Source organism: Bos taurus, chromosome 10 (assembly GCF_002263795.3).
Source record: "Bos taurus isolate L1 Dominette 01449 registration number 42190680 breed Hereford chromosome 10, ARS-UCD2.0, whole genome shotgun sequence".
NCBI classification, from domain to species: Eukaryota; Metazoa; Chordata; class Mammalia; order Artiodactyla; family Bovidae; genus Bos; species Bos taurus.
The window spans coordinates 37483246-37508668 of record NC_037337.1 but is presented as its reverse complement, the minus strand read 5'-3'; the positions used below and the strand labels follow the sequence as shown (position 1 = coordinate 37508668).

The following is a 25423-nucleotide window of genomic DNA, read 5'->3' as shown; positions in this document are numbered from 1 at the left end:
CTGGTGAACTGAGTGGGCTACAGTTTCACATTCAAAGGAAAAGTGGGGAGGGAGAGAACACCATTTTATTCCTCATTCTTAAATAGACGTCATACTTTAATCATCTGCTGCTCCTCCAGGTTGAGCAGGGGAGTTTTCTTGTCCCTCCCTTTCCTGTTCCTAGCTAGGTCCACAAGTTATTGTTTTTTAAGTGTGCAGAACAGAAAGCATGTCCTAGGGGTCATTAACTTACTGAGCTCTCTGGGCAGGATGTAGGTCTCATTCCACCATTGTTTTATTGTTTGGGGGCCTGCCTTGTGCTTCTGCCTCCTGGTTTTGTTCCTAAGCAAGCCTGCTTGCTTTTGTGGTTAAGCAAAGCTGCTTTCTTGAGTAATCTTTAACTTACAGGGGTCTCCCATATTTTTTCTAATTACAATCCCCTAGAGGAGTGAACTGTCGCTAAAACCAGTTGCATGGAAGGGGCAAGAGGTCTAGGACCAGAGTCCAGAGCCCCCTGCAGCTAGGTTGCCAGAGTCTGCTCAGCACCTGCCTCTGGGGCTGCCCTCTTGTTACTCCTAGGCTCCTGGCTACTTGCCTGCCCCCTCTCTGGTATCCTGACACTCCAGGTCTGGAAGGGATGCTTCACCTGCAGGTTCTGGAGCCCTGCCAGAAGTTTCTGGAGAAGAGAGTTGACTCAGCCTCGGGAGGAACAGAAGATGCTGGGCTGAGGGAGTGACCTGGAGGTGGGGCCCGGGCTCCCTATAGAATTATTGCTCCTTGAGGCTGGCAGGTTCACAGTCAGTCCCATCCTATTGGAGCAGTCGCTGCCAGCCAGCCAGGGAGCTGGCATCTTGGCTGGGCCTGGAGTGGAGCCAAAGTGTCGGCATGGAGAGATTGACACCTAGGGGACCACCTGGCCATCCTCACCAGGTAATAACGCCTCCGAGCCTATTGGCATCACTCAGGGCAGGACTTGGAGCCAGGGTGCCTCTAAAGAGCCTGACACAGCTGAAACCAAGGTGATTCTGGTCTCTGGGGAGGGGCTGGGTCCCAGACCTGGCATCTCTGCCTAGGCAGAGGATGAAGGAGGAAGGCAGAAGGTGAGGGAATCTGTGTTTAGGGATAATGAGTGGGTGGGATGGGTGATTAACAGCCATAGAAGTAAGCCCAAGGAGACCAGAGTCCACCGTGATCGACCAGGCAGCAGCCCCTTAGAGCCCCACCCCTTCCTTCCTCCGAAGGCTCACACACCACATCAGAGAACACACTGGCTGTGTGTCACAGAAGGAGACCCCACCAGGTCCGCAGCCTACTACTGCAGGCAGCGGGCTTCCTGGATCCGGCCAGAACCCAGAACCACCTGTGCATCTCAGGAGATATGCTAAATCCCCACCCTCAAATTATTTGCCAGGCCCAAGAGCTATGAGGCTGCAACCAGGCCAAAGAGGCCTACAGACTGCTTGCTCTCACCCTGCTAGGTGCTTTCCCTCAATCTTTGCCACAGACCCAGGTCAGAAGGACTGGCTCCTCAGGTCTCCCTTGCTGCCCCAGAAAGTGGCCATGAAGGATGCCAAGATCAGTGTCCAGGGGCATTTATTTCATTCAAGAGCTGGCCAGGCTTCTGGAGCTTGGCCCTGAGATCCAGGCCTGAGTTGCAGCTAGGTAAGCAGCTCTAACCTGATGCTCCTGAAGATTTGTTTGGAGCAGGCCAGGTACCAGGGACTCCTGGAGAAGACGGAGGGGGGACCCTTCCATTGCAGGACACCTGCCGTCCCAGCCCATGTCAGCCTGAGATCTGGAGGACCCTTCCCAAGCCAGACATTAGTGGAAATGCCCTGATGTGGGCTAAGGGGGACTCATGGCTGCAGGAGGAGGAAGGTGGAGGGGCTGGGCTCCAATAGGAGCCTGAGCCCCAGGACCCAGCAGTGGAAGTGTCTGAAGCATCCCCTTTCCTCCTCATCTCCCTGGAGAAGGCTGGACATCCTTTTCTTCCACCCTTGCCTTCTCTGGGCCCAGCCCAGTGGGCAAAACTGGCTCATAGGCCCTGGGAGCCTACCAACACACCTGGGAAATGTCTTATTTGACAGTCCTGGGATTGGCCGAATCCCCAAGGCCTTCAAGTTGGCTCCAGGGGCAGGCAAGCCTCAGCGGCTGCCCCACCCCACCTCTTAACCTGGTGGAAGGGGAAACTGGAGCCTGCCTTGGCAGCAGAAGTGTGGCTGGTGGGGCAGGCCGGGGCATCCAGGACTTGCTCTGGGATGGGCCAATTGTGTGGTTCTGGAGCAACATCTCAGCCTGATTCAGAAGGTTCAGGGCTGGAAGCTGTGGCTGCAGCTCCCACTCCCGGTCTCTCCAGCCTCCCATAGGCAGGTTACTGGGTGCCAGCAGGGAGAAAAGGCAGCCTGCTCATTTGTCTCTCCCAGCTGAAGACCTCATTGTCATAGGTCCTCTGGACCCCGGTCTGGGGACTCCAGCGCCCCTCAGTCTCCCTTGAGCAGGGCCAGCACTGAGCCATGGAGGAGGCCCTGGGGTCACCGTGCAGGGGGAGAGAGGGTGTCTAGGACTCTCAAAAAGGAGGCACTCCCAGGATGCTACAGGAAGCTGAGCTGGGGGACCCTACAGGAGACCCTCCACGAATGTCCATTGTCAGTCTTTAGTGGACAAAGTAGTCCAGGAGGGAGGGTCTTTAAACAAGGAAGGTGAAGCCCCAGAACCCTTGGGAGAAAAGACTTCTATTAGTTAACATGTTAGTTGGCTCAATAACCCTATTTGTCTAAAACAAATCTATGAAATTCTAACGTTTAGATATCCACAGGGTAGAGGGAGAAATCTGGATGGTTTTACAAAGATGCAAAGTCCTAAGAACCTTCTTACGGATTGTGAGCTCTGGCCCTGAAGGCCTGGGTTTGAATCCAAACTACATCACTTGCTTACCAGGGGCTTCCCCTGTAGCTTGGTCGGTAAAGAAACTGCCTGCAGAGCAGGAGACCCAGGTTCAATCCCTGGGTCATGAAGATCCCCTGGAGAAGGAACTGGCACTGGAACCCACTCCAGTATTCTTGCCTAAAGAACCCCATGGACAGAGGAGCCTGGTGAGCTACCTACAGTCCATGGGGTCGCAAGAGTCAGACACGACTTAGTGACAAAATCACCATGTCACTTACTATCTCTGTGACCTAGGGCAAGTCTACCTTGCTGAGTCTCAATCCTCTCATCTGTGAAATGAGAGAACTATCTTACAAACTGTTGGGACAATAAACTGAGTTTGAATATGTAGTATGCTTAGTATAGCACCTAGAAACATAAACATAACAAGTACTTAATAAATATTAATAGTAATAAGAACAATTGTCTAGAAACTGCTTACTTTTTTGCTAAGCATTCTACAGGCATTAACACATTGAGCCTGAAAACACTGTGTCAGGTTGATACTGTTATTAGTCTCACTACAATGGGGAAACAGAGGCACTGGGGAGTTTAGTGACTTGTCCTGGGTCACACAGCAATCAAGCAGTTTAGATCCAGACAATCTAGCTGGACACCTGCCTTGACCAATCTGTTCTCCTACCCCAGCAATGACCAGTCATTGTAGTGACTGTCACAGCCCATCCTCCAGATGCTATATTAGTGACAGTCTTAGAGGTGAAGAGAATGGAGTTTCACCCTAGGAAAGAGATCCTCTGGGGAATGGTGGGCTTTCTGAGGTTGAGAGCTTCTCAGTGACCAGAGAGGAAAATGGGCAGCAACATCCAAATTGGGCAGGGTGGCTGTCTGGAAAGCAAGAAATTGGGATGCTTCTTAGTAGCCCCAAGTGGCTTTAGAGCAGCCCACAGGCTGTGGCCCTGAGAACTGGGGGGCCTGGGGCTGCCTCTGCCTCTCCCCAGCATGGAGTGGGCATTGGAGCACAACTCCTCACAGGAACCAAGGTTCCAGCCTGCACCTTCTCTGTGGTGGATTGTGATGGAATTGGTGTGGGGAGGAAATGGAGCCAGGTGTCTAAAAAGTCACTAAATCACTGTCAATTACAACCTCTGGCTTATGGCCTGTGGATGTCACTGCTGCCACTAATCCCCAAGAAGGGAGAAACCAGTCTATCTTGCTGGGAGGGTCACGTGTGCTCTGCCAGAGAGCTGACTAGGCTGACAAAGACATTCAGCCAGAAGCCACAGGACAGGGAGAATTGAGGACCAAGGGGCACAAGCCTGATTGACTTTGCTGTGGCCCATTGTCCTTTAAGCCTCTCTGTGGGGCATGGAGAGCCTGTCCTGTGGACGCTGAGCCAGCCTTGGGCAGGGAGCACCCACGCAGGGCAGAGACGATCCTGTCAGGAGCCAAGACTGTCGATCACATGCACAGAAGCGGGACTGGCGGTGGGAGGATGCAGCACAGGAAAGAGCTTTGGTTTCATCACAGCGCTGTCTCCTGACCCTGCAGGCACAGTGTCACTTCTGCCGCAGATGGCAGGGTCTTATCATAAGAAACGTGTGCAGGGTGCCCAGGATAAACTACCCAGAGGGGCCTCAGGAAGAACACAAACCCGGTGGCCCCCTAAATGCCAGCAGTGCCAAGGACCTCAGCGGGAGGGGTTTGAGGATACGCGCCCCCCACCCCCACCCACCCTGTTCCTGGGCAGGACTCAGCCACACCCCACCTGCCCTCTGCTTTTCTTCCTGCCACCTACTTCTGCTCATCTTCTTGGTCCCTCAGAGCTTCTGCCCTTTCAGTTTCTTTTCCCATCTCATTGGGCTTGTCTGTGGGCTAATATGGCCTCACCATCATCTTAATTGGAACAGGAACTGGCAACCCACTCCAGCATTCGTGTCTGGAGAATTTCATGAACAGAAGAGCCTGGCGGGCTAAGGTCCATGGGGTCCAAAACAGTCAGACACAACTGAGTGACTAACACACGTCGTCTTAATACATTTTGCCCCCTGCACACAGTTAACAGCCTGATGCTCTTGGAATTTCCCAATTCACATCCAAGAAAGGGTTTGTACCTGAGGCCATGAGGGAGCACTGGGCCCCTGGGGCTCAGCCTCCTGGAGTCACATGCCCACTTCCTTTCCAGAGGGCTGGGGGGACAGTGGGCAGCCGGGTCACATGCTTCACCAAGGGGCTGCCCTCCTGGGAGCTCTGGGGGTGGCTGACCCCAAACTGACATGTCCAGTAAGGTGGGCATCCCCTGGCCCTTCGTTTCCTGCACTCTTCCCTATACTGTGCAATCCTGCCCCTGAAGGGAAGGGTTCCCACAAATTCTACCCCCTTTGAGGTCTGCCATTCTCTGACAGCCACAGCCCCAAGGGCGGCTAAGTCACTTCAGTCGTGTCTGACTCTGTGCGAATCCATAGACGGCAGCCCACCAGGCTCCCCCGTCCCTGGGATTCTCCAGGCAAGGATACTGGAGTGGGTTGCCATTTCCTTCTCCAATGCATGAAAGTGAAAAGTGAAAGTGAAGTCACGGGCAGTGGTAGGCAAAGGCTGTTTGGCCCCGCAATGCCTGGCAGCATCAGTAAGCATCTCAGGTACTGATCAGTGGGGCTCGTGCCTGAGCAGGAGGGACTCAGTGGTCTGTTTCTCTCCAGAGGGAGGCCTCTACCTGCTGGCGGCTCACCGTGAAGGTCCTGGAGGCACGGGGCCTGGGCTGGGCTGACCTGTGTGAGTAACTGTGAACAGGGCTCTAGGGAGGTGGGGTTGACTGGGTCCTAAGGGAAAGACCCAGGCAAGTGCCTAGGAGCTGGGCTGGGCTGGGCTGCCCAGAGTGGCTGCAGGGATCTTGGGAGGAACCTGGTGAGGCGTCTGGAGAGTGATGTGAGGAATTCTCTCTCACAACGGCTCCCTTGATGTTGGCAGTGAGCAAGGCAGACCCCTATGTGGTCCTACAGATGCCAACCGCACCTGGAACGAAGTTTAAGACCAAAACAGTTACCAACTCCAGTCATCCTGTGTGGAACGAGACCTTCACTTTCCTGATCCAGGGTCAGGTCAAGGTAAAGGTCAGAGTATCCCTGGCCACCCACCTGAGGACAGGTGGTACCACACACACGAACGTTTTGGGGTGGAGCACACCTTTTTGTGGGGCTCAGGCAGAGACCCTGGGGAATGGGGTGTCTGTGTGCTCCAGCCTGGATGTGCTGTATGCGAGAGGATATGCGAACGGCAAGGTGATGGTCCTCCCGAAGCCAGTCTGTGGAGTGGAGGCATAAGAGCCCTCCTGACTGGGTTGTTTGAGGTTAAATGAAATCACACATGGAAGACTCCCAGTAAGTGCCTGGGACCTACCGTGCCTTAGGGAACCAGCAAAGCAGGCATGGAACTGGGATGGGGGAAACTCTTTGAAAGAATTTAATTTCTTATAAAAACAAAAATTAACAGGGGTAAGTTAAGAACTTTGCTGATTTCCTTTAACCACTTTCAGGCTTTACCTATATTTTTATTTTGAAGTAAAAAGCGTGGAGGCATAATCATCTTTTCTTGCCCTCAGCATCAAGTGAGGGCTCAACAGTTGTGAGCCACACTATGAGTTAATAATGTGCTAAGTTGCTGTTCTCGGGTCCCTAGAATGTTCTGGAGCTGACCCTCTATGATGAGGACACAGTCACGCAGGATGACGCCTGGTTCAAGGTTCTCTATGATGTCTCTGAAGTCCTCCCTGGCAGGCTGCTCCGAAAGACCTTCTCCCTGCGCACCCAGGTGGGTGGGGGTACCTACCGGCCCCACCTCTCAGCTCCAGGCTGAGGAGGTTGCGTAGTTTCTCCTGTCTATTGGGATGCTGCCAGGCCCTTCCCGGAGATTTTTGCATTTTAATAGGAAAGGAGAGGCTTAACTTGACTACTATCAGCTGAATCATTTAATGAAAGATTCTAGTCTTCTACAGGGAAGGAAGGATTCTAGTCTTCTACAGGGAAGGAAGGTTTGGGATGATGTGAAAACTTCCTCATGTGCCACAAACACAGCTGGGTGTGCCCAGCCCGTCAGGAGGTGCAGGCTCATCACTCCTGCTCACTGCTCTGACCCTCCCAAGGCCTGCGTGATGGTCTGTGCTCCTTCTGCAGCAGGCAAAGCCTGGAGGCATGGAAAGCAGAGTTCTGGGGTTGGTCCCCCTTGAGAGGAAGATGAAAAGGACCCTTGGCATCTTCAAGCCTCTTTAGGCTTGTGTCCCTCGTCTTCCCCTTCAGCCCTGCCAGCTGTGGAACCTGAGCAGGTAGCCCATTTTTCCCTAAGACTCAATTTCCTCATCTGTAAAATGGGAGCTGTTGTAACACCATGCCTCCCTTGGAGGCAGCTTGAGATGATGACATGACACACATAAAGGAGCTGTGCCAACTCCAAAGACACGTGGGCATGTTGGCAACTGGTTCATCTTTAATTCCAGGGACCGGAGGAGCTGGACGTGGAGTTCCTAATTGAGAAAATGTGAGTGCTACCACCCAGCCCAGGGAGTGTCTCAGGACAAGGCTCTCCTGAGGAAAATATCCTCGATTCAGATCTTCCCATTGGTCTTTCCAGTCTAGATGTGTTGTTCCTCATCTCCCACCCCTGCCAGTCAGGGTGGGGGGACCCTATTAGAGAAATGAAATGAGGAAGGCGGTATTTTCTCTGCCCCACTCTCCTCCTCCCTCCCCGCCTTTAGCGCTTCAGAAGCATTTCCCCACACCCTGAAGAATCATATCCAGGACTCAGAGAACCCTCCTTGTCACTCAAGGAGGCCCCATCTGGGTGTAGCCTGAGATGGGAGGGGGATGTCAGTGCAGGAAGCATTGGCCTTTGCAAGGCCGCACTCTGAATGGTTTGATTTTTCCAGGTCAGACCGCCCGGAAAACCTCATCACCAACAACGTGCTTGTGGTAACCACCTTCCCCACAGCTGTGTGGGAACAGGAAGCAAGGAGGCTGAGGGAGGGACCCCAGAACAGACACCAGGGTAGAGGTGGAGGGTAGGGGTTGGGGGTGGGCCAGAAGGGGTGAGGCGAGGACAGGACTTTGCAGTAAGACTGCCTGGCCTTCCTGCTGGGTGGTCACCTGGGGCTGCAGGGCTTGGAGGGGCCTAAAGGGCACTTGGAGAGAGGGGAGGCCGAGGCTCTGCTGAGAGGAGTTCTGAGGGAGCTTTCAGGGAATTTTAGGCCAATGGTGTTTAGTCATGTGTAATGAGTTCATAGTTATTAGCCCTGTAGGTGGCAAGGAGGACTGACAGGCCAGGCCAGGCTCAGGCTGTGAAAATTCAGGTAACGAGCCTCAGAGAGCCTTTCCAGTGTGGCGTGCTTCCAAGCTGGGAGCCCTGAGATAGAGTCAGGGGTCAACCAGCTCCTCCCCGGAACAGTGGAGGGTCCTAGTCAGCTCTCCTAAAACACAGCAAGCTCACAGAGCTGCAGTGGACAGGAATGGGTGGTGAGCGATGTTTAGAAACTTTCTATTCAAAGCAAAGCTCCCAACAGGCAATACAGCCCTGACCTGGGAGCCAAGCCAGGCCCTGCCTGTGGTGAGTCAGGCCACTGGAGTTCAGAATTGAAGTGGGCACCCACCCTCGGGGTCCTACGAGTATCTGTTTGATGGGCTAGCATTACTTTTTCAAATACCCTGTAAAGAGCCACACCTGAGGCAGCTGTCTTTCATCTGAGGTGATGGAGCCCAGTGACATGCTGTCAATGTAGCAGCTGGGCTGTGGGCTCCAGCTGGCAGGCATTACAGAGAGAACGCAGCAGACTCCCTTGGCAAGGAAGTCAACTGGAGGACAGTCAGGAGATGTTTCAGTGGCTAAAATGTTAAGGTTTTGTTTCTCTGACCCAGTCCATCATCCTGTGGACTGGCAGGTTGCATAATACTATTTGGGAGCAGTTATAATAGAATGCCTCCTCCAGGTTGAGTCTGCAGAGAAAGAGAAGAAAGAACTGGGCCTGAGGGCTGGGGACGCTTTCAGAGATGTCAGAAGTTTGGCAATTGTAGGAGGCTGGGTGGAGATGGGGTTTTCCTGGCTTCTCCGGGACCAGAGGTAGGATGAGAGGTCTCAGCATCCGGTTCCACTTCTGGTTCTGGATGCAGTGGATTTGGGATAGTGGGGCTCAGGGGGTGAGGTTGAGGGGACCTCAGCTTCCCCTGCAGAGTCCCCTGTCCACAATGTGGTCTGCCCCAGGCACGAGAGCTGTCACGCCTGGATGTCCATGTCGTCAGCATGGCTGTGGCTGCAGGTGAGACAAGGTCTGGCCTCCGCCTGGAATGTGGGGGGTGGATGGGGGTGGCTGGGGAACCTGCAGAGCAGGAGGTTTCCCTCACAGCACAAGGGCAACGGGGCTCCTCTGGGCATTAGAGTCCCCCCCCTGAACTGGGGGAAGGCACTCCCACAGAACGTGGGAGTCCCATGGGGGTTGTGGGCAGGGCTCTTTCCAGAATACTGTTTGCCCTGGTCAAGCCACTCAGCCTCCCCATGTCTGGGGCAGTACTGCTGGTTTCCTGGATCCTAGTTGGGGTTCTGGGTTTTTGTTTCCTTGTGCTAGTCTGTCCTCTCTCTCCCTAGATCAGGATGAGCTGGAGCTGGTGCTGAAGGGCTCGTATGAGGACACGCAGACATCTACCCTGGGCACAGCCTCTGCCTTCTGCTTCCACTACATGGCAGCCCAAGAGGCTGAGCTGAGTGGGTGCCTGAGGGTAGGTCTTGGCTCTGGGGCTACCTGCCAACCCCAGCCTTGGGCCAGCTCCAGCTGCTGCAGGCCTCTTTCTGGCCATCCCCCTGCCAAGGTCAGGCCCCTGTGGCCTTATCAGCCTCCCCCAGTTAGGCACTATGCCCTTGCCACACAAGGAGGATGGCCAATGACCTAGGTTGGGCATGGGGGCTGTGCCATGTCAGTCTTTGTTTCAAGTCTTTAATGGCTCCTCCAACAATGCTCTTAGAATAAAATCCCATGTCTGTGTCCACAGGCCCTGATAACCTGGTCCCTACACACCTCTGCGGACTCGTTTTCTTCCATGTGTCTCTCATTCATGATGCTCCAGCCATGTTTGTCTCTTCTTGCTTTTCCAGCACCCCAAGTGCTTTCCCTGTCCCCCTGTGTCTCTTTCCAAGGCTGTCTACTCCTCTTCTTCCTCGTCTCCTTCCTCCTCCTCCTGCTCGTTTAGATCTCAGCTCAAACAGCACCTCTCCAGAGGCCCTCCTTGATCCTCCCATCTTAAGTAGACTTCACATAGCTCTTTGGTTACTCTGTCACGTCACACTGCTTATTTCCTTTACGATACTTAGTAACATAAGTTTGTTACTTGTTCCTTTGTAGATTCACACATATGATTCAGTTAGAATAATAAATAACACTTAGCCATTGATATACTAAAAAATATAAGCTATTATAATTATTATTGATTGAATAATAATTGAAGTATGGTTGGTTTACAATATTGTGCTAGTTTCAGGTATATAGCAAAATAATTCAGTTAGCTGTTATTTGTGCAATTATTATAATTAAAATAATTATAAATATTGTAATTATTTTTTTATTATTGGAGTGGGGCTTATATCTGTCTGGATCACTGTCTAGATACACAGTAAGGATTTGTTGAATAAATGAATGAATGAACAAAGTTTTCTTCCAGAGCTCTATAAGCAGTGGCTGGAACTCAGGCCACTTAGCTGGGCACCTCACTGTGCCTCTGAGGTCCTTGGCCATGGAGAAAGAGGTGACCATTGACGTGCCTGCTACAAACGTAAGTGGCCTCGGCTAGATGGGAAGTGTCAGTGAGAACAAAGACGGGGGAGCCAAAGCCTCCAGGGGATACCCACTCTCCCCTCAGGGTCTAGAACAATCTGAGTAGGGTCTCTTGCTCTGATTTCAGGCCCCAGGAGTGAAGCTGCAGCTCAAGGCTGAGAGCTGGTAAGGGCCATTCACATACGTGGAAGACCGGGGTAGTCACAGGAGTTGGGGAGAGTGGTATAAAGAATAGCCTTGGGAGTTGGGAGCAGGGAGTTTATTCGGCAGTCACTATGGGCTTCACCAACCAGTGGCTGAGCTATGCAGGTGCCCCCTGACCCTTGACTCCTATACCGCCCCAGCCCTGAGGAGCTGGCTGTACATCTGGGCTTCGATCTGAGTGTGGAGGAAAGAGCCTTCCTGAGCAGGAGGAAGCAGGTGGTGGCCAAGGCCCTGAAGCAGGTCTTGCAGCTGGATGGAGACCTGCAGGAAGATGAGGTTTGTGGGGGTAGAGGGACGTGGGTGCAGATAACTTGTACTGGCCCTAATGGACTTCCTGACTGCTATGCCCTCTCCAGATACTTGAGTCACAGAGACTGGGGGATGGGCATGTGGGGGAGAGATATTGGGCGTGGGGAAGCTCTCTTTGGGGACACTCTCTTTGGGGACCTGTCCAGGGCTGAGAGCTATTACTTGTTGGGGAGAAGCAGGTGCTGGCTCTAATCCTGAACACTTTAGGCCCTGCCCACTAGGTCCCATCCCTGGGGGCAGGGGGCCACTCCACCCCTGTCCTTGTTAACCCAACCTGTGTCTGTGTGCAACCCAGGTCCCTGTAATAGGCATCATGGCCACAGGAGGAGGCGCCCGGGCCATGACCTCTCTCTATGGCCAACTGTTGGCCTTGCAGAAGCTAGGCCTTCTGGACTGTGTGACCTACTTCAGTGGCATCTCAGGCTCTACATGGTGAGGGCCCTGGGGACTTGGAAGAGCAGAGATGATCAGGCTCCAGAGGGATATGGAGAGGACATCAATGGGACCCTTTTTGTGGGGAAGCCAAGCGGTATGGGCTGATAGGTGCCAAATGGCTTTCTCAAAAGGGAGGAAATAGACAATCAGAGGTCCTGCCATGAGTGAGCAATGGCAGGACATCCATTCCATGCTACTGAATAGGCGTAGGTTGGCTGATCTGGAAAGAGCTGGCTTTGAGTTTCTGCAACACCACTTACTGACTAAGTGACTCTGAGCAACTTATTTCCTCTGATTCTCAGTTGACTCATATCCAAAATGGGGGTAATAATAGCACAAACACCATAGGATTAGAGTGGGACAGCCCAAGTTGAAGCACTTAACATATCTGACACATATCAGGAACTCCAAATTGGTAGCTCTTTTTCCTTTAATGGTTGTTACCTCATTTTATCCTCACAACACTCTATGCGGTAGTCTTCCTTATTGTCCCTATTGTTGTTCAGTAGGTCAGTCATGTCCAACTATTTGGACTCCATGAACTGCAGCATGCCAGGCTCCCTGTCCTTCACTATATCCCAGAGTTTGCTCAAACTCATGTCCATTGAGTCCGTGATGCCATCCAACCACCCCATCCTCTGTGGTCTCCTCCTCCTCCTGCCTTCAACCTTTCCCAGCATCAGGGTCTTTTCTAATGAGTCGGCTCTTCGAATCAGGTGGCCAAAGTATTGAAACTTCATCTTCAGCATCAGTCCTTCCAATGAGTATTCAGGGTTGATTTCCTTTAGGACTGACTGGTTTGATCTCCTTGCTGTCCAAGGGACTCTCAAGAGTCTTCTCCAGCACCACATTTTGAAGGCATCAATTCTTCAGCGCTCAGCCTTTTTATCATCCAGCTCTCACAACCCTATAGTATAGATGATAAAATGTAGGTCACAAGATGTTATTTTACCTAAAGGTAGTATTGCCTCCTGATACCCCACTCTGAGAAGTGAGACTTCTCACTGTTGGAAAGTCATTCCTTTGAGTCTTACTGAAATGTGACTTTAAGGAGTAAAAGATGAGTAAACTCCTCAGAGGAGTTTAGGTGACAGCTGTTGACAAGCAGTGTCTTAAACGGCTTCAGGACAGACATATAAAGAAAGGAGTAGGGCCTATAGCTGTGCTAGACAATACAGCAGCCACCAGCTACATGTGGTTACTGATCACATGAAATGTGGCTAGTCCAAATTGGGATGTGTTATAAAATGTGCAGCGAGTTTTGAAAAACAGTTTGAAAAAATATAAATTTATCTTAATTTAAATATTGATTACATGCTGTAATGATAATGTTTAGATACTGAATTAAATGAAATATACTGTTAAAATTAATTTTTTCAGGTCTCTTTTTACTTTTTAAAAATGTGGTCACTAGGAAAATGTAAATTACATATGTGGCTCACACTCTATATTGGACAGTGCCAACCAAGGAGAGAAAACCCTGAGACAGCTCCCAGACAGGCAAGGTTTGGTGGCAGGAATCACATGTTGGGAGAAGTCAGAGAATGGAAATTGGAGTTGCAGCAACCATGCTGAGCCTTGGTCTCCTACCGTAATGATCCTTTGTTTTCTCAGGACAATGGCCCATCTGTATGGGGACCCTGAGTGGTCGCAGAAGGACCTCAAAGGACCCATCAGTCATGTCCGGGAGCACCTGGCCAAGAGTAAGCTGGAGGTCTTCTCTCCCAAGTGCCTGGCGAGCTACCATCGGGAGCTGCAGCAGCGGGCTGAGCAGGGCCGCACCACGACTTTTGTGGACCTGTGGGGTCTGGTGCTGGAGCTCATGCTGCACGGTCAGGTAGGGCACCTGTGCACGTGAGGGGGAGGGTGTGTGCACTGGTGGGGCAGGGGCAGCCCTGCAGCTAGCTGAGGCCCATGTGCCTTTCCTGTTGGGAAAGAAAGGCCAGTACATTGTTGAAGGATATGGGAACAGCCATACCTCTCTACCTCAGTGTCTGCCAACTCTGGAATGCTGACTTTTTGAGTCAGGTTAGTCTTCAATTAATTACCGTGAAACAGAAATTTCTGGATCTCTCAAGAGCTAGGGACCAGTTAGTGCCAAAGTCAGTTAAGCATTGTGTTTGAGTCAGTGAGATTTTTGGAACAGCTTTTTATTTATACTGTAATATGAAATGTATTCTTCTTCACTTCATGGTAGTGTTAAAAGCATACACTGTGGGGCCAGATTTCCTAGATTCTAATTCTAGGGCCTCTTACTAGCTATGTTTCCTTAGGCAAGTTACTTGACCTCTCGGTGCCTCAGTTTTCTCATATGTACAATGAGAATGAGAATAGTACTTATCTTACAGGGTGGTTCTGAGCACTATTGTTGCCTTGGCATAGGGTAAGCATTCAGTTCAGCTCAGTTCAGTCACTCAGTTGTGTCCAACTCCTTGCGACCCCATGAATTGCAGCACGCCAGGCTGTAAGCACGGAGAAGGCAATGGCACCCCACTCAGTACTCTTGCCTGGAAAATCCCATGGATGGAGGAGCCTGGTAGGATGCAGTCCATGGGGTCGCTAAGAGTTGGACATGACTGAGCAACTTCACTTTCACTTTTCACTTTCATGCATTGGAGAAGGAAATGGCAACCCACTCCAGTGTTCTTGCCTGGAGAATCCCAGGGACATGGGAGCTGGGTGGGCTGCCGTCTATGGGGTCGCTCAGAGTTGGACACGACTGAAGCGACTTAGCAGCAGCAGCAGGCTGTAAGCATTGCTGCTGCGAAGTTGCTTCAGTCGTATCCGACTCTGTGCGACCCCATAGACGGCAGCCCACCAGGCTCTGCCATCCCTGGGATTCTCCAGGCAAGAACACTGGAGTGGGTTGCCATTTCCTTCTCCAATGCATAAAAGTGAAAAGTGAAAGTGAAGTCGCTCAGTCATGTCCAACTCTTAGTGACCCCATGGACTGAAACCCACCAGGCTCCTCCATCCATGGGATTTTCCAGGCAAGAGTACTGGAGTGGGGTGCCATTGCCTTCTCTGGTAAGCATTAAGTGTCAGCAAATCTATTTCTTTACTGTGATCCTAACACCATTAAGACAAAACTGAGCATATAAAAATTTTTTATACCTTGCTTCTTTAAAAAAAGAAAAAGAAAAGCTTAGTAAGTCAACTTCTGGATCTTATATTAACTGATACAATGATTAAAATCAGGATTCTTTTTTTTTTCCAAAAAAAAATTGTGAAATTGTGAAATTGTTTTTTTGTTGTTTTACCCCTTATAGTTTCTTTTAAAGCTTTTGAAGTGACTAAAACACAAAAAGTATTTTAATATTTGTAACAAAAAAGTACTATCAAATACATTAGCAGAGGAAAGATTCTTACCGTTCTTATCTTTGGATATCAAGCATTTGACCAAAAATGATTATTATGGTCCAAAGGACCATAAAAGGACCAAAAAGTGAATTTGTTTTCAATTTTTTCTTTAAATTTTTGTTCTTGTTGGCAAGCAAAATGCTATTTGGAAATTACCAACCATTCTTATTTTTTATTAGTTAAAATATTTATTATAAAATCCTAATAAGTGTTTTTTACAATAATTTTCAGACCTAAGAAAATACGTAAAGCATAAAGAATAATATAAGGAATATGCAGGATCTCACTAATCAGCCTAAGACATGAAATGTTACAGAAAAAGCCAAAGCTCCCTGTGGACCCCCCCTCCAGCCCCATTTCCCTCCCACCCCCAGAGTGAACCACCATCCTGAATTTATTATCACATACATATCTGTAACCTGTATACTTTATATTATACGTAATATATATCTTACAAACGTTTATACTTTCTTAGATCCACCTTTATTACATATACTTATATTAAAATATATATATCCTTAAGGAAAATGTAATATTAATTGCACAATGGTTTTATACAAGTCTTGTACCCATGTGTTCAAGATTCTCTAAGCCTTGAAAATACATACCCAGTAGTGGAAGTGTTAGGCCATTGAGTGGTGTATCTTCAACTTTTCTAAGCTATTGCCAAATTGTTCTCCAAAAGGGTGGTGTTAATTCACACTCTCACTACCAGTGTATTATAGTTTCTTTTTCTCTACATGATCTTCACACTTTTAAATGTTTGTCCATTTTATGGGCATGAAAGGAAATTTTATTGTAGCTTTCCATTTCTTTGACTTTTAATAAGGCAACATTTTCAAGTATATTTGTCATTGGAGCTTGCTCTTGCATTGATTATCTACTCAAATCCTTTTCTATTTAATGCACCTTTTAAATATTATTTTATAGGAATTCCTTATAAATTCAGGATATTAATCATTATCAGTCCTAATAGACTTTGATGCGTAGTTTCAATATAGTCCAATGTGTCATTCTTTTCCTTTATGGTTTGTACTTTTAGAGCTTCCTTGAGAAATCTTTTCCTCCCCTAAAGTTATGAAATATCTTTCTGTATATTCTTATATGAGTTTTATATCTTTCTTTTTCACAGTTAGGGCTTTAATCTACCCAGAATTTATCTTCAGGTATTATGTGAGTAGGAATTAAATGTTGTTTTTTCCCACATGGATAGCAGACTTCCCCAGTATCACTTATTATCCCCACTGATCTACATTGCTGCATCTGTCATGTGTCAGTATGAAGCTACAGTAACTCACACATTCATGGGACTTTTCCTGAGCACTTTATTCCATTCTGAAATGAAGTGAAGTCACTCAGTTGTGTCCGACTCTTTGCGACCCCATGGACTGTAACCTACCAGACTCCATCCATGGGATTTTCCAGGCAAGAATACTGGAGTGGGTTGCCATTTCCTTCTCCAGAGGATCTTCCCGACCCAGGGATCGAACCTGGGTCTCCCGCATTGCAGGCAGACGCTTTACCATCTGAGCCACCAGGGAAGCCCCTTATTCCATTCTAATGGGACTCAGTCTTGATCCTGGTGCCAATCCTGCACTGGTTTAGTAACTACCTTTGTGATAAATGTCAGTTTCTGATTGGGCAAATGTATCCCCACCTTGGATCTCAGAATTATCTTGGCTATTTTTGGTGCTTTGCCTTTCTATATACATAATAGCCAGCTCAGTCTCGTGATATATATTGTTGGGATTTTTGTTGAAATGGCATGGAACTTATAAAATCAACATAATTACTTGAAACATTTTTATTTTATTACCATATCCTATGTACTCTTTGGCTCTACTATTTAAGCTCATGTTTGGTTTTGAGGGTGCAGTGTTTTATTAACTGACTTTTCTGTCTGGTGTCAACAATTAATTACTATAGGTAGGGAAAGCTTGTTTTAACAGCTCGCTTTTTGAGGTACTAGAAAGTGAAGTTTGATCCTAGGCTATAAAGAAGACATATTTAATTACCATTTGATCCTCCAGAAATTACTTAATGCATGGTTTTATGTAGTTTGTAGTCATTTTTAAAAAGACAAACTTAATTAGTCTTTTTATTATTGCTCACAAGAATAAAAATCCTTGTGGTGTTATTGAATGACAGTGCATCCCTTAGAATGAGCACCCATGCAGTTTTGAAAATTTTGTCCCAATATGAATGCTTTTTGAATATTTTCTTCTTTTCCTTAGTCATCATGCTTTATCTCTTAAAGCTCACCTTGATTGTGTGCTTTTTAAAATAATTCTTTTTTAATTATTTTATTTGTACTTACTTATTTTTATCTGTGACTGCGCTGGGTCTTCATTGCTTTGTGCAGGCTTTCTCTAGGTGTGGCGAGGGGGGTTACTCTTTGTTGCAGGGCACGGGCTTCTCATTGCAGTGGCTTCACATGCTCTAGATGTGCGGGCTTCAGTAGTTGTGGCCCTAGAGCTCATGGGCTTCAGTCAGAGGGCTGTGGGGATAGGGAAGCACATGGCGTGTGCTGAGGCTTTGTCATCAGTGCAAGAGCAGGACTCCTCGTTGATTGGGCTAGGTTAGATACACACCTGGCTGATCATCAGAATCACCTGGGAAGATTTACAAAAGCCAAATTCCTAAGTGGCTTCTGCTGATTCTCAGAAGAGACCCAGTAATCTGTATTTCTCACACATTCTGAGTAAATCTGATGATAGAAGTAGATACAGCAGGGTGGGAACCTCTTAGGTGTAGCTGCTGAGGACAACCTTCAGCCTTACAGCTCTGAGAGCCTGAGAGATGGTGTGTTCATGGTACATGTACCAATCCACAAGAAACAGCCCAGGGCTTGTGGTGGCAGGATCCTTCCCCAGGTGGGGCTCCAGGCAGCCACCATCAACACCCTTGCTGAGGCCTGAGATGAGTCATATTTGCATCTCGGTCTGGGATAGAAGGAGACCCTTCTGTACTGCTAGAATTCAGTGAGTCTCATTGGAGGTCTCCCCAGTAGGCAAGCCACAATCCTTGCCAGAGTTCTGTTGGAGGGAAAAGTAGAAGCAGAAGGCAAGGATAAAGAGTGGGGTACAACTTATACTGTGCAAAACAGGGACAGAGGAGATGAGGGGAGGTGAGGATGTCAGGAGTGTGTTTGGGAGGGGCTAAAAGTTGAACTGTGTCCAGGTTTACCTAGAAGGGCCAGCCCCTGGCAAAGCTAACAATGCACACTGAAGGAGGATTCCTGAGTCCTCTGCAGAAAGCTCTGTGTTTGTGTGAGTGGGTGTGTGTGTGAGAGAGAGAGACAGAGGATCCATGGCCCCTCCACCCTCTGACTCATAAAGATGGGCCACTGGCACCATAGGATGCAGGGATGGCTGTCACTGTTGACACTGTGGTCCTTGTGATTGGCACTCTGCAGATATGCAGCTCTCAACCTGCAAGGCCCTACATGGCAACCCTGCATGTGGGGCTGGTCACACAGGGGCAGGAGTGGGAATTGCATCATGTGCCCACCCATGTCACCCAGACCCCCAGGCGCTTCCCCCCAGCCTGTTACCCACACCCTGTCTCCAGGGTGCTCCCAACCTCACTTTGGCCCTCATGCCTGCATCCCAGGTGGTGGATCAGAAGCTGTCAGGACAGAGAGCTGCGCTGGAGCGGGGCCAGAACCCTCTGCCCCTCTACTTGAGCCTCAGTGTCAAAGAGAACAGTCTGCAGACCCTGGACTTCAAGGGTACCATTCTCAGTCCCATCCGTTGCGTCCTCCAATACACACACACACGCTCATGATGCACAGATGGCCCACGTCCTGGAAGGACGGTGGTGCGGATGGGCTGATGGGTCAGGTGGCAGGGCTCTCCATCTAGGGCAAGGGCTGTGGTGGCTAAGGATGTAGACAAAAGGCTGAGTGGGGGCGGAGGGGTCAGCTCAAGAGTCAGTCAGGCCGGCAGGAGGCTGAGGCCTGCTGGAGGGCTGTGTCTTTGGCCCTTGTCAGATCTGCCCCTCCTCCCAAGCCCATTGTCCTCTCTTTCCTGCCTCTCGCTCCTGCCCCCTCAGAGTGGGTCGAGTTCTCCCCCTACGAGGTCGGGTTCCTGAAGTATGGAGCCTTTGTCCCTCCTGAGCTCTTCGGCTCTGAGTTCTTCATGGGGCGGCTGATGAAGAGGCTCCCAGAGTCCCGGATCTGCTTTCTGGAAGGTGAGGGGTTGTCACTCTGAAGGCCCCGGATGTCCCTTTACCAGGCCTCTCTGATCGTAACCCCTGTACCCAGTTATGGGCAGAGCCCCTAGTGAGGGCGGATATTGGGTTGTGGGGAAGGGCCTTGTGGGGGCAGCCTGTTCCCCTCTCCTTCTCCATCCATACCCAAGGGTGGGGACTATTGGGAGGCAGAGTGCTGAGGCTGACTCTCTTGGGGATTTGGCCTGCAGGTATCTGGAGCAACATTTTCTCCCTGAACTTGCTGGACGCCTGGTATGACCTCACTAGCTCTGATGACACCTGGAAGCAGCACATCCGGGACAAGATCAGGGACCTGGGTAAGGAGCCTGGAGTGAGGCTGCTTCCCCTTCTGATGCTGCAGGGTCGGGATGGGAGCACAGTCAGGATCAGGCAGGGCCAGGCATTTCCAAGCCCGTCACTGGACCAACATCTATTTCTCTGGGCTCAGAGGTGTCCCCTGCCTCCTCGGGGACCTCCTCATGGCCAGAGACCTTGTGGATGCAGCCCGGAACAGCACTGGCCCAGATGTTTAAAGGCCTCTTGACAAGCCGACCACTCTACCAGCACAGCTCCAACTTCCTCCAGGGCCTCCAGATGCATAAGGACTACTGTGCCCAGAAAGACTTTACCACCTGGGCAGGTAAGGGCCAATGCCATGTGTCTCCCGGTAACAAGGTTTGGCTCCCAGGTGGTGATAGACCATGGCTGGGGCTACCAGGGGTCTTGGGTCCCAGCATCCACTTCTGGGGCGTGGCTTGGAGAAGGTCTTGCCAAAGGCTCAGATGACATGCATTCAGGGACTGACACAGAGGTAAGAAGGGGATGTGGAGGCAAATGCAGGATGAAGCAGGAGAGTGGTTGGTCTGTGTTGGAGTGGCTGCCCCTGACTATTGCTGCCTCCTCCATCAGACTGCAGGCCAGACTCCTCTCCCAACCAGCTGACCCCGCAGGAGCCCCAGCTCTGCCTGGTGGATGCTGGCTACTTCATCAACACCAGCTGTCCCGTCATGTTCCGGCCAGGCCGCAGGCTGGACCTCATAATCTCCTTCGACTACTCTCTATCCTCGCCCTTTGAGGTACTGCTGGTTGTCCCATGGGAACCCCAGACCCTCTAACCAGCCAGGCCACACTCTCAGGGGAGAGCAGAGGGCCACTGACCCAGACTTTCCATGTTGCCAAGGAGAGGGAGAGGTGACAGGCTTTGACTCACAGGCTCCTGCCAGGGTGGGAAAGGGCTGTGGAAGAGCTGGGGCCCTGGGCTCCCAGGAATGGTAGACAGAGGGTCGGGGTGGGAGGAAGCTCATCATGCCCGCCCCCAAGAGGAAGCGCTGGACAGAGGTGAGAGGAAAGCCTGGCCTGTCCACATCCATCCCCCTGGGTCTCCCCCGGGGACTCTGTGGAAGGGGGTGAGTAGGGCTGAGAGACAGAAGCCTTACAGAGGCTTACCTGAGGCTCTGAGAGTGAATAAGCCGGAATAGCAATCCCAAATAGGGATGGGGGTGCTAGGACTGTACCCCACCTAAATATTCTAGCCAAACAATACTGCAAACCGCCTGGATCCTTGGCCTCCCTCTGAGGCACCACTTAGCTTGACTGGGCCATGAGGAAGACAAAACCAGGTTGCTCTGAGCAGTCTGTTTGGGCTGGAGCTATACTAGCATTTTCTAGAGTGCTGACATAGGATGACCCGGAAGTAGTCGGTGCTCTCTCTGGGTCCCCCTGCCCCACCAGGTGCTGCAGCAGACGGAGCTGGACTTCCGGGCCCGGGGGCTGCCGTTCCCCCGCGTGGAGCCCAGCCCCAAGGACCGACGCCAGCCCCAGGAGTGCCATCTCTTCTCAGACCCCGCCTGCCCCGACGCCCCTGTCGTGCTGCACTTCCCACTGGTCAACGCCTCCTTCAAGGACCACTCGGCCCCCGGTGAGGCAGCCCCACCCCTGCTTACTGACAGCCTGGCAGTCTGCTCCTCACAGGCACTGACCTGGGCTCTCCTGTGTCCCTGTGGCCAGCAGAGGGAGAGAGTCTTAAGCTTGTCCAACCCAGTGTGGGACATGGCAGAACCCTGGCCTGTGGTGCGTGCCCAGATCCCTGTAAAGTCACTGGGCTGCCCTTCTCTTTGTCAAGACCCCAGGCTCAGTTGGCCTCCCCTACCCTGATGCCGCTCACTACACCTGGGCTCTGCTCTCTATTCTGTGGCCCAGGTGGGAGGGGCGGGAGCAGAATGTAGGAATCCCCACACTGTCACCTCCACAACTGCTACCAGTTGCAAGATTTTCTAATGGCCCCCCAGGTTGGACAGCTAGGAAAGAGAGACCCCGGTCCCCTCTCTCTTAGATTCCCCTAAGCCTGCCTAGGGTCACAGTTGGCCTCTCTACCTTTCTACTGCAGCCCTTTCTGGGGTCCTTTCTGAGGGAACTCAGCCTCTACTCCAGGGTGCCTGAAATCTGAACTCTAATCACAGTCCCTCCAACCCTTGCCTCCCACCAAATGGTCAGAGTTTTATGACCTTTTGATGGGAAAGTCAAATTCTGCATTTGTACATGTTTTTGGCTTTCTATTAACAGTTCCTGCCATAATTCTGAAACTTCCAGCTTTACTCTTTTTTAAAAACATTTTTTATTTATTTGGCTGTGCCAGGTCTTAGCTGCAGCTTGTGGAATCTAGTTCTCTGACCAGGGATCAAACCCATGCCCCCAGCATTAGGAGCAAGGAATCTTAGCCACTGGAAGCCAAGGAAGTCCCCCAGATTTACTCTTTTCATTTTATTTTTTATAATTTTGATTTATTTGTGACTGTGCTGGGTCTTCGTTGCTGCACAGGCTTTTCTCTAGTTGTGGCCAACAGGAGCTGCTACGCTCTAGCTGCTGTGCTCGGGCCTCTCATTGCAGTGGTTTCTTTTGTTCTGAAGCATGGGCCTTTCAGTTGTTGTGGTGCATGGGCTTAGTTACTCAAAAGCATGTGGAATCTTCCCCGACTGGGAATCGAACCCATGTCCACTACATTAGCAGGCAGATTCTTTACCACTGAGCCAGGAGGGAAGCCCCAGCTTTACTCTTAATGTGCTCAGTCTGTATCTTGGAATTCTCTTTCTTTCTCAGCAAAGACTGTTTCTTGCAAAGCAAAAACCCTTTGGTTTTCAGATGTTTGTTTCCACCATGAATTCTAAGAAACCATTCACTAACCTAATGGACTTTGTTTTTCTGCTGCTTTCAACTTATCCCTGAGGCTGAGGTGGGTATCAGGGGGTGGAAGACACGCAATGCTGTGAGGAAGTGTGGGGAGCAGCGCACGCTTCATATCTCAAAATAGCATCCTGCCACTCACAGAGTCCTGGGCAGAGGACACAGGGCTGGGAGGAAAGCATGGAGCCCCTTCAGTGGGGAGCAGCTCAGCCCTGTGCCCAGCCTCCAGGAACAGTCCTGCCAGCTGTGGAGGCCCCGGTCCCTGTCCTTAACTCCCTCCCGCCCCCGGGCAGGTGTCCAGCGTGGGCCTGCAGAACTCTCGGCTGGCCAGATAGATCTCACTGGGGTCACCTCGCCCTATTCCACGTTCAACATGACCTACAAGGAGGAAGACTTCGACCGCCTGGTGCAGCTCAGTGACTACAATGTACGGAGCAGCCAGGACACCATCCTGCAGGCCTTGAGGACCGTTCTGAAGCACCGGGCCCCAGAGGCCAGGCCTCCAAGGGTACAGACTTGAGACTTCTCAGGGACCCCGGGTTTTGAGGGCCTCACTGACCCCTCCAGTGGCCAGGGGCTCAGCCCACCTACAGTGGGCACAGCCCTTGTGGGGCTGAAGTTCATGGGTTCTCTCAGGCCTGCGTCCTACCCAGAGTTCTCCCTTACCTTCAGAGCTGGTTTGAGAGGAGCTGAAAGCAAACTCCTCACCAGGCCACTGAGAGGAACAACTGGTCCAACCAGACATTCACAGGCAGTGCTTCTCATGCCTGAACAGCATGGATTTGAAGTGCAAGCTGGAGGTGCCAGACCAGGGTGGGATGGCAGGGTATGGGCCCGCCTGAGGGGTGGATCTGGGTATCAGGAATCACAGTCCATCCTAACAGGCTTCTGTTACTGCCTTCGTTCCTCCTTCTCCTCAGTGTAAACTATTTCAAAGCACCATTACTGAGATATGATCCACATGCCATATAATTCATCTGTCTAAAGTATGCATCCAGTGGCTTTTACTATATACTGGGTTGGTCAAAAAGTTCATTCAAATTTTTCTATAACATCTTATGGGAAACCCCAAACATTTTAGCCACCCCAATATTAAGAAACTGCAATCAATTTGAGAACATTTTCATTAACCCCAAAGAAACCCGTTACCTCTTAACTGTCAACCTCAAACCACCCCCACTCCAGCCCTAAGCAACCTCTAATCTGTTTCCTGTTTCTTTTAGATTTGCTTAAACACTTCATATAAATGAAATCATATAATATAAATGGAATCTTACAATATAAATGGAATCAAACAGTATGAATGGAATCATACAATATGAATCATACAGTCATACATATGTGGCCTCTCGTGTCTGTTTTCTTTCAGCAAAATATTTTCAAGATTTGTCCATGTTGTAGCAGATGTCAGAACTTCATCCCTTTTATGGTTGTATAATACTCCATTGTGTAGAAATACCACACTTTATTCATGAGTTGATGGACATTTGGATTGTTTCTGCTTTTCTGGTTATTATAAATAATGCTACTGTGAACATTCATATACAGTTTTTTTGTGTGGACAATGTTTTTCATTCTCCTGCATATATACCTAGGAGTGAAGTTGGGTCTTATGGTAATTTCCTGTTTAATCTTTTGAGGAACTGCCAGACCATTTTCCAAAGTAGCTGCACCATTTTGCATTCCTGTCAGCATTGTATGAGGATTCTGCTTTCTCCACACCTACGCCAACTCTTGTCATTGTCTGTCTTTTATTTATTATTATAACTATCCTAGTGAATGTGAAGTAGTATCTTGTATGCATTTTTGTAGTGTCAACATTAAGAATTTTTTCACATACTTTTTGGCCTTTTGTATATCTTCTTTAGAGAAATATCTATTTGGATCTTTTCCCCATTTTAATTGGATTATTTGTCTCTGTTGGATTGGAAAAATTCTTTATGTGTTCTCTCATTTGATGTAGGATTTGCAAAGTTTTTCTCCCAGTCCATGGGTTGTCTTTTCACTTTCTTGAAGATACCCTCTGAAGCACAGAAGTTTTGAATTTGGGTCATTTCTAGTTTATCTTTATTTTCTTTTACTGCTTGTGCTTTTGCTGTCATATTTAAAAAGCTATTGCCTAATCCAAGGTCATGAAGATTTACACCTATGTTTTCATCTAATGGTTTTATAGGTTTTGCTCTTACATTTAGGTCACTGATCTATTTTGAGTTAACATTTGTATGTGTGAAGTTCAATTCCCATTCCTTTGCATATCCAGTGGATATCCGATTCTTCCAAAACCATTTGTTGAAAAGGCTGTTCTTTTCCCATTGTATTGTCTTGACACCTTTGTTGAAAATAAATTAGCTACAAATGTGAGGGTTTATTTCTGGATTCTGATTTCATTTTATGGATCTGTTTGTCTATGCTGATATCATACTGCGTTAATTACTGTAGCTTTGTAGCAAGTCTTTTGTGAGTCCTATGACTTTGTTCTTCCTTTTCAAGATTGTACTGGTTATTCAGGGTCCCTTGAATTTCCATATGAATATTAGGATTAGCCTGTCAATTTGCATAAAGCAAATAGCTGAGATTTTAATGGAATGGAAGGAGACTGCTTTTACAAGAGGAAAAGGAAGTTGGGAGGGCTTGAGTAAACAGAGTCCATGACTTTTCATTGACTAAGTCTTTTCCAGGAAAGAAAGAGTCTTTCTTCTTCCTCTTGGGCTGTCCTATTACTGGAGAGCAAGCCTGAGAGCTCCCTTGTCTGGCCTCCTGACTCTGAGGTTTCTGTTTATCAATATTTTACACTGTAAATCACCTCACACAAGCCCAAATCCTACAGTAAAGCCCTCCTACTTCCCACTTACCGAGACACTCCATGGTTCCCCATAGAGTATGATCTCATTGGTTGCAACAAGTACCAATAAACTCAAATGGGTTCAATTACAGTGATGTTCCTGGGGGTGTTTGGTTGGTGGGCATCAACCAGAATTAAGCAACTTGCTCAGATCACTAAACTCAGAAGTGGCAAAGCCAGAGCTGAAACTGTGGGCTTTAAAATCAATGCCAGGC

At 49.5% G+C, this 25423-nt stretch overlaps 1 protein-coding gene across 2 annotated transcripts; it reads left to right on the top strand.

The window, feature by feature from the left end:
- The first annotated feature begins 706 nt into the window (after nucleotides 1–706).
- PLA2G4D (phospholipase A2 group IVD) lies at nucleotides 707–24727 on the top strand. 2 transcript variants are annotated; one of them, XM_010809180.4, is made up of 20 exons: nucleotides 707–909; nucleotides 5562–5634; nucleotides 5830–5966; nucleotides 6538–6669; nucleotides 7352–7392; nucleotides 7781–7823; nucleotides 9106–9160; nucleotides 9487–9617; nucleotides 10554–10664; nucleotides 10794–10831; nucleotides 11011–11146; nucleotides 11475–11611; nucleotides 13229–13451; nucleotides 18587–18704; nucleotides 19028–19165; nucleotides 19396–19503; nucleotides 19635–19826; nucleotides 20096–20262; nucleotides 20918–21104; nucleotides 22660–24727. In XM_010809180.4, exons 1-20 carry the CDS (start codon nucleotides 865–867, stop codon nucleotides 22884–22886), a joined length of 2439 nt encoding a protein of 812 aa, XP_010807482.1. In that variant the 5' UTR covers nucleotides 707–864; the 3' UTR covers nucleotides 22887–24727. The 2 variants fall into 2 exon arrangements, with proteins under 2 accessions (XP_010807482.1, NP_001179633.1); NM_001192704.1 differs by having other exon boundaries at nucleotides 865–909; nucleotides 19396–19517; nucleotides 19637–19826; nucleotides 22660–23352.
- The last annotated feature ends 696 nt before the right edge of the window (nucleotides 24728–25423 follow it).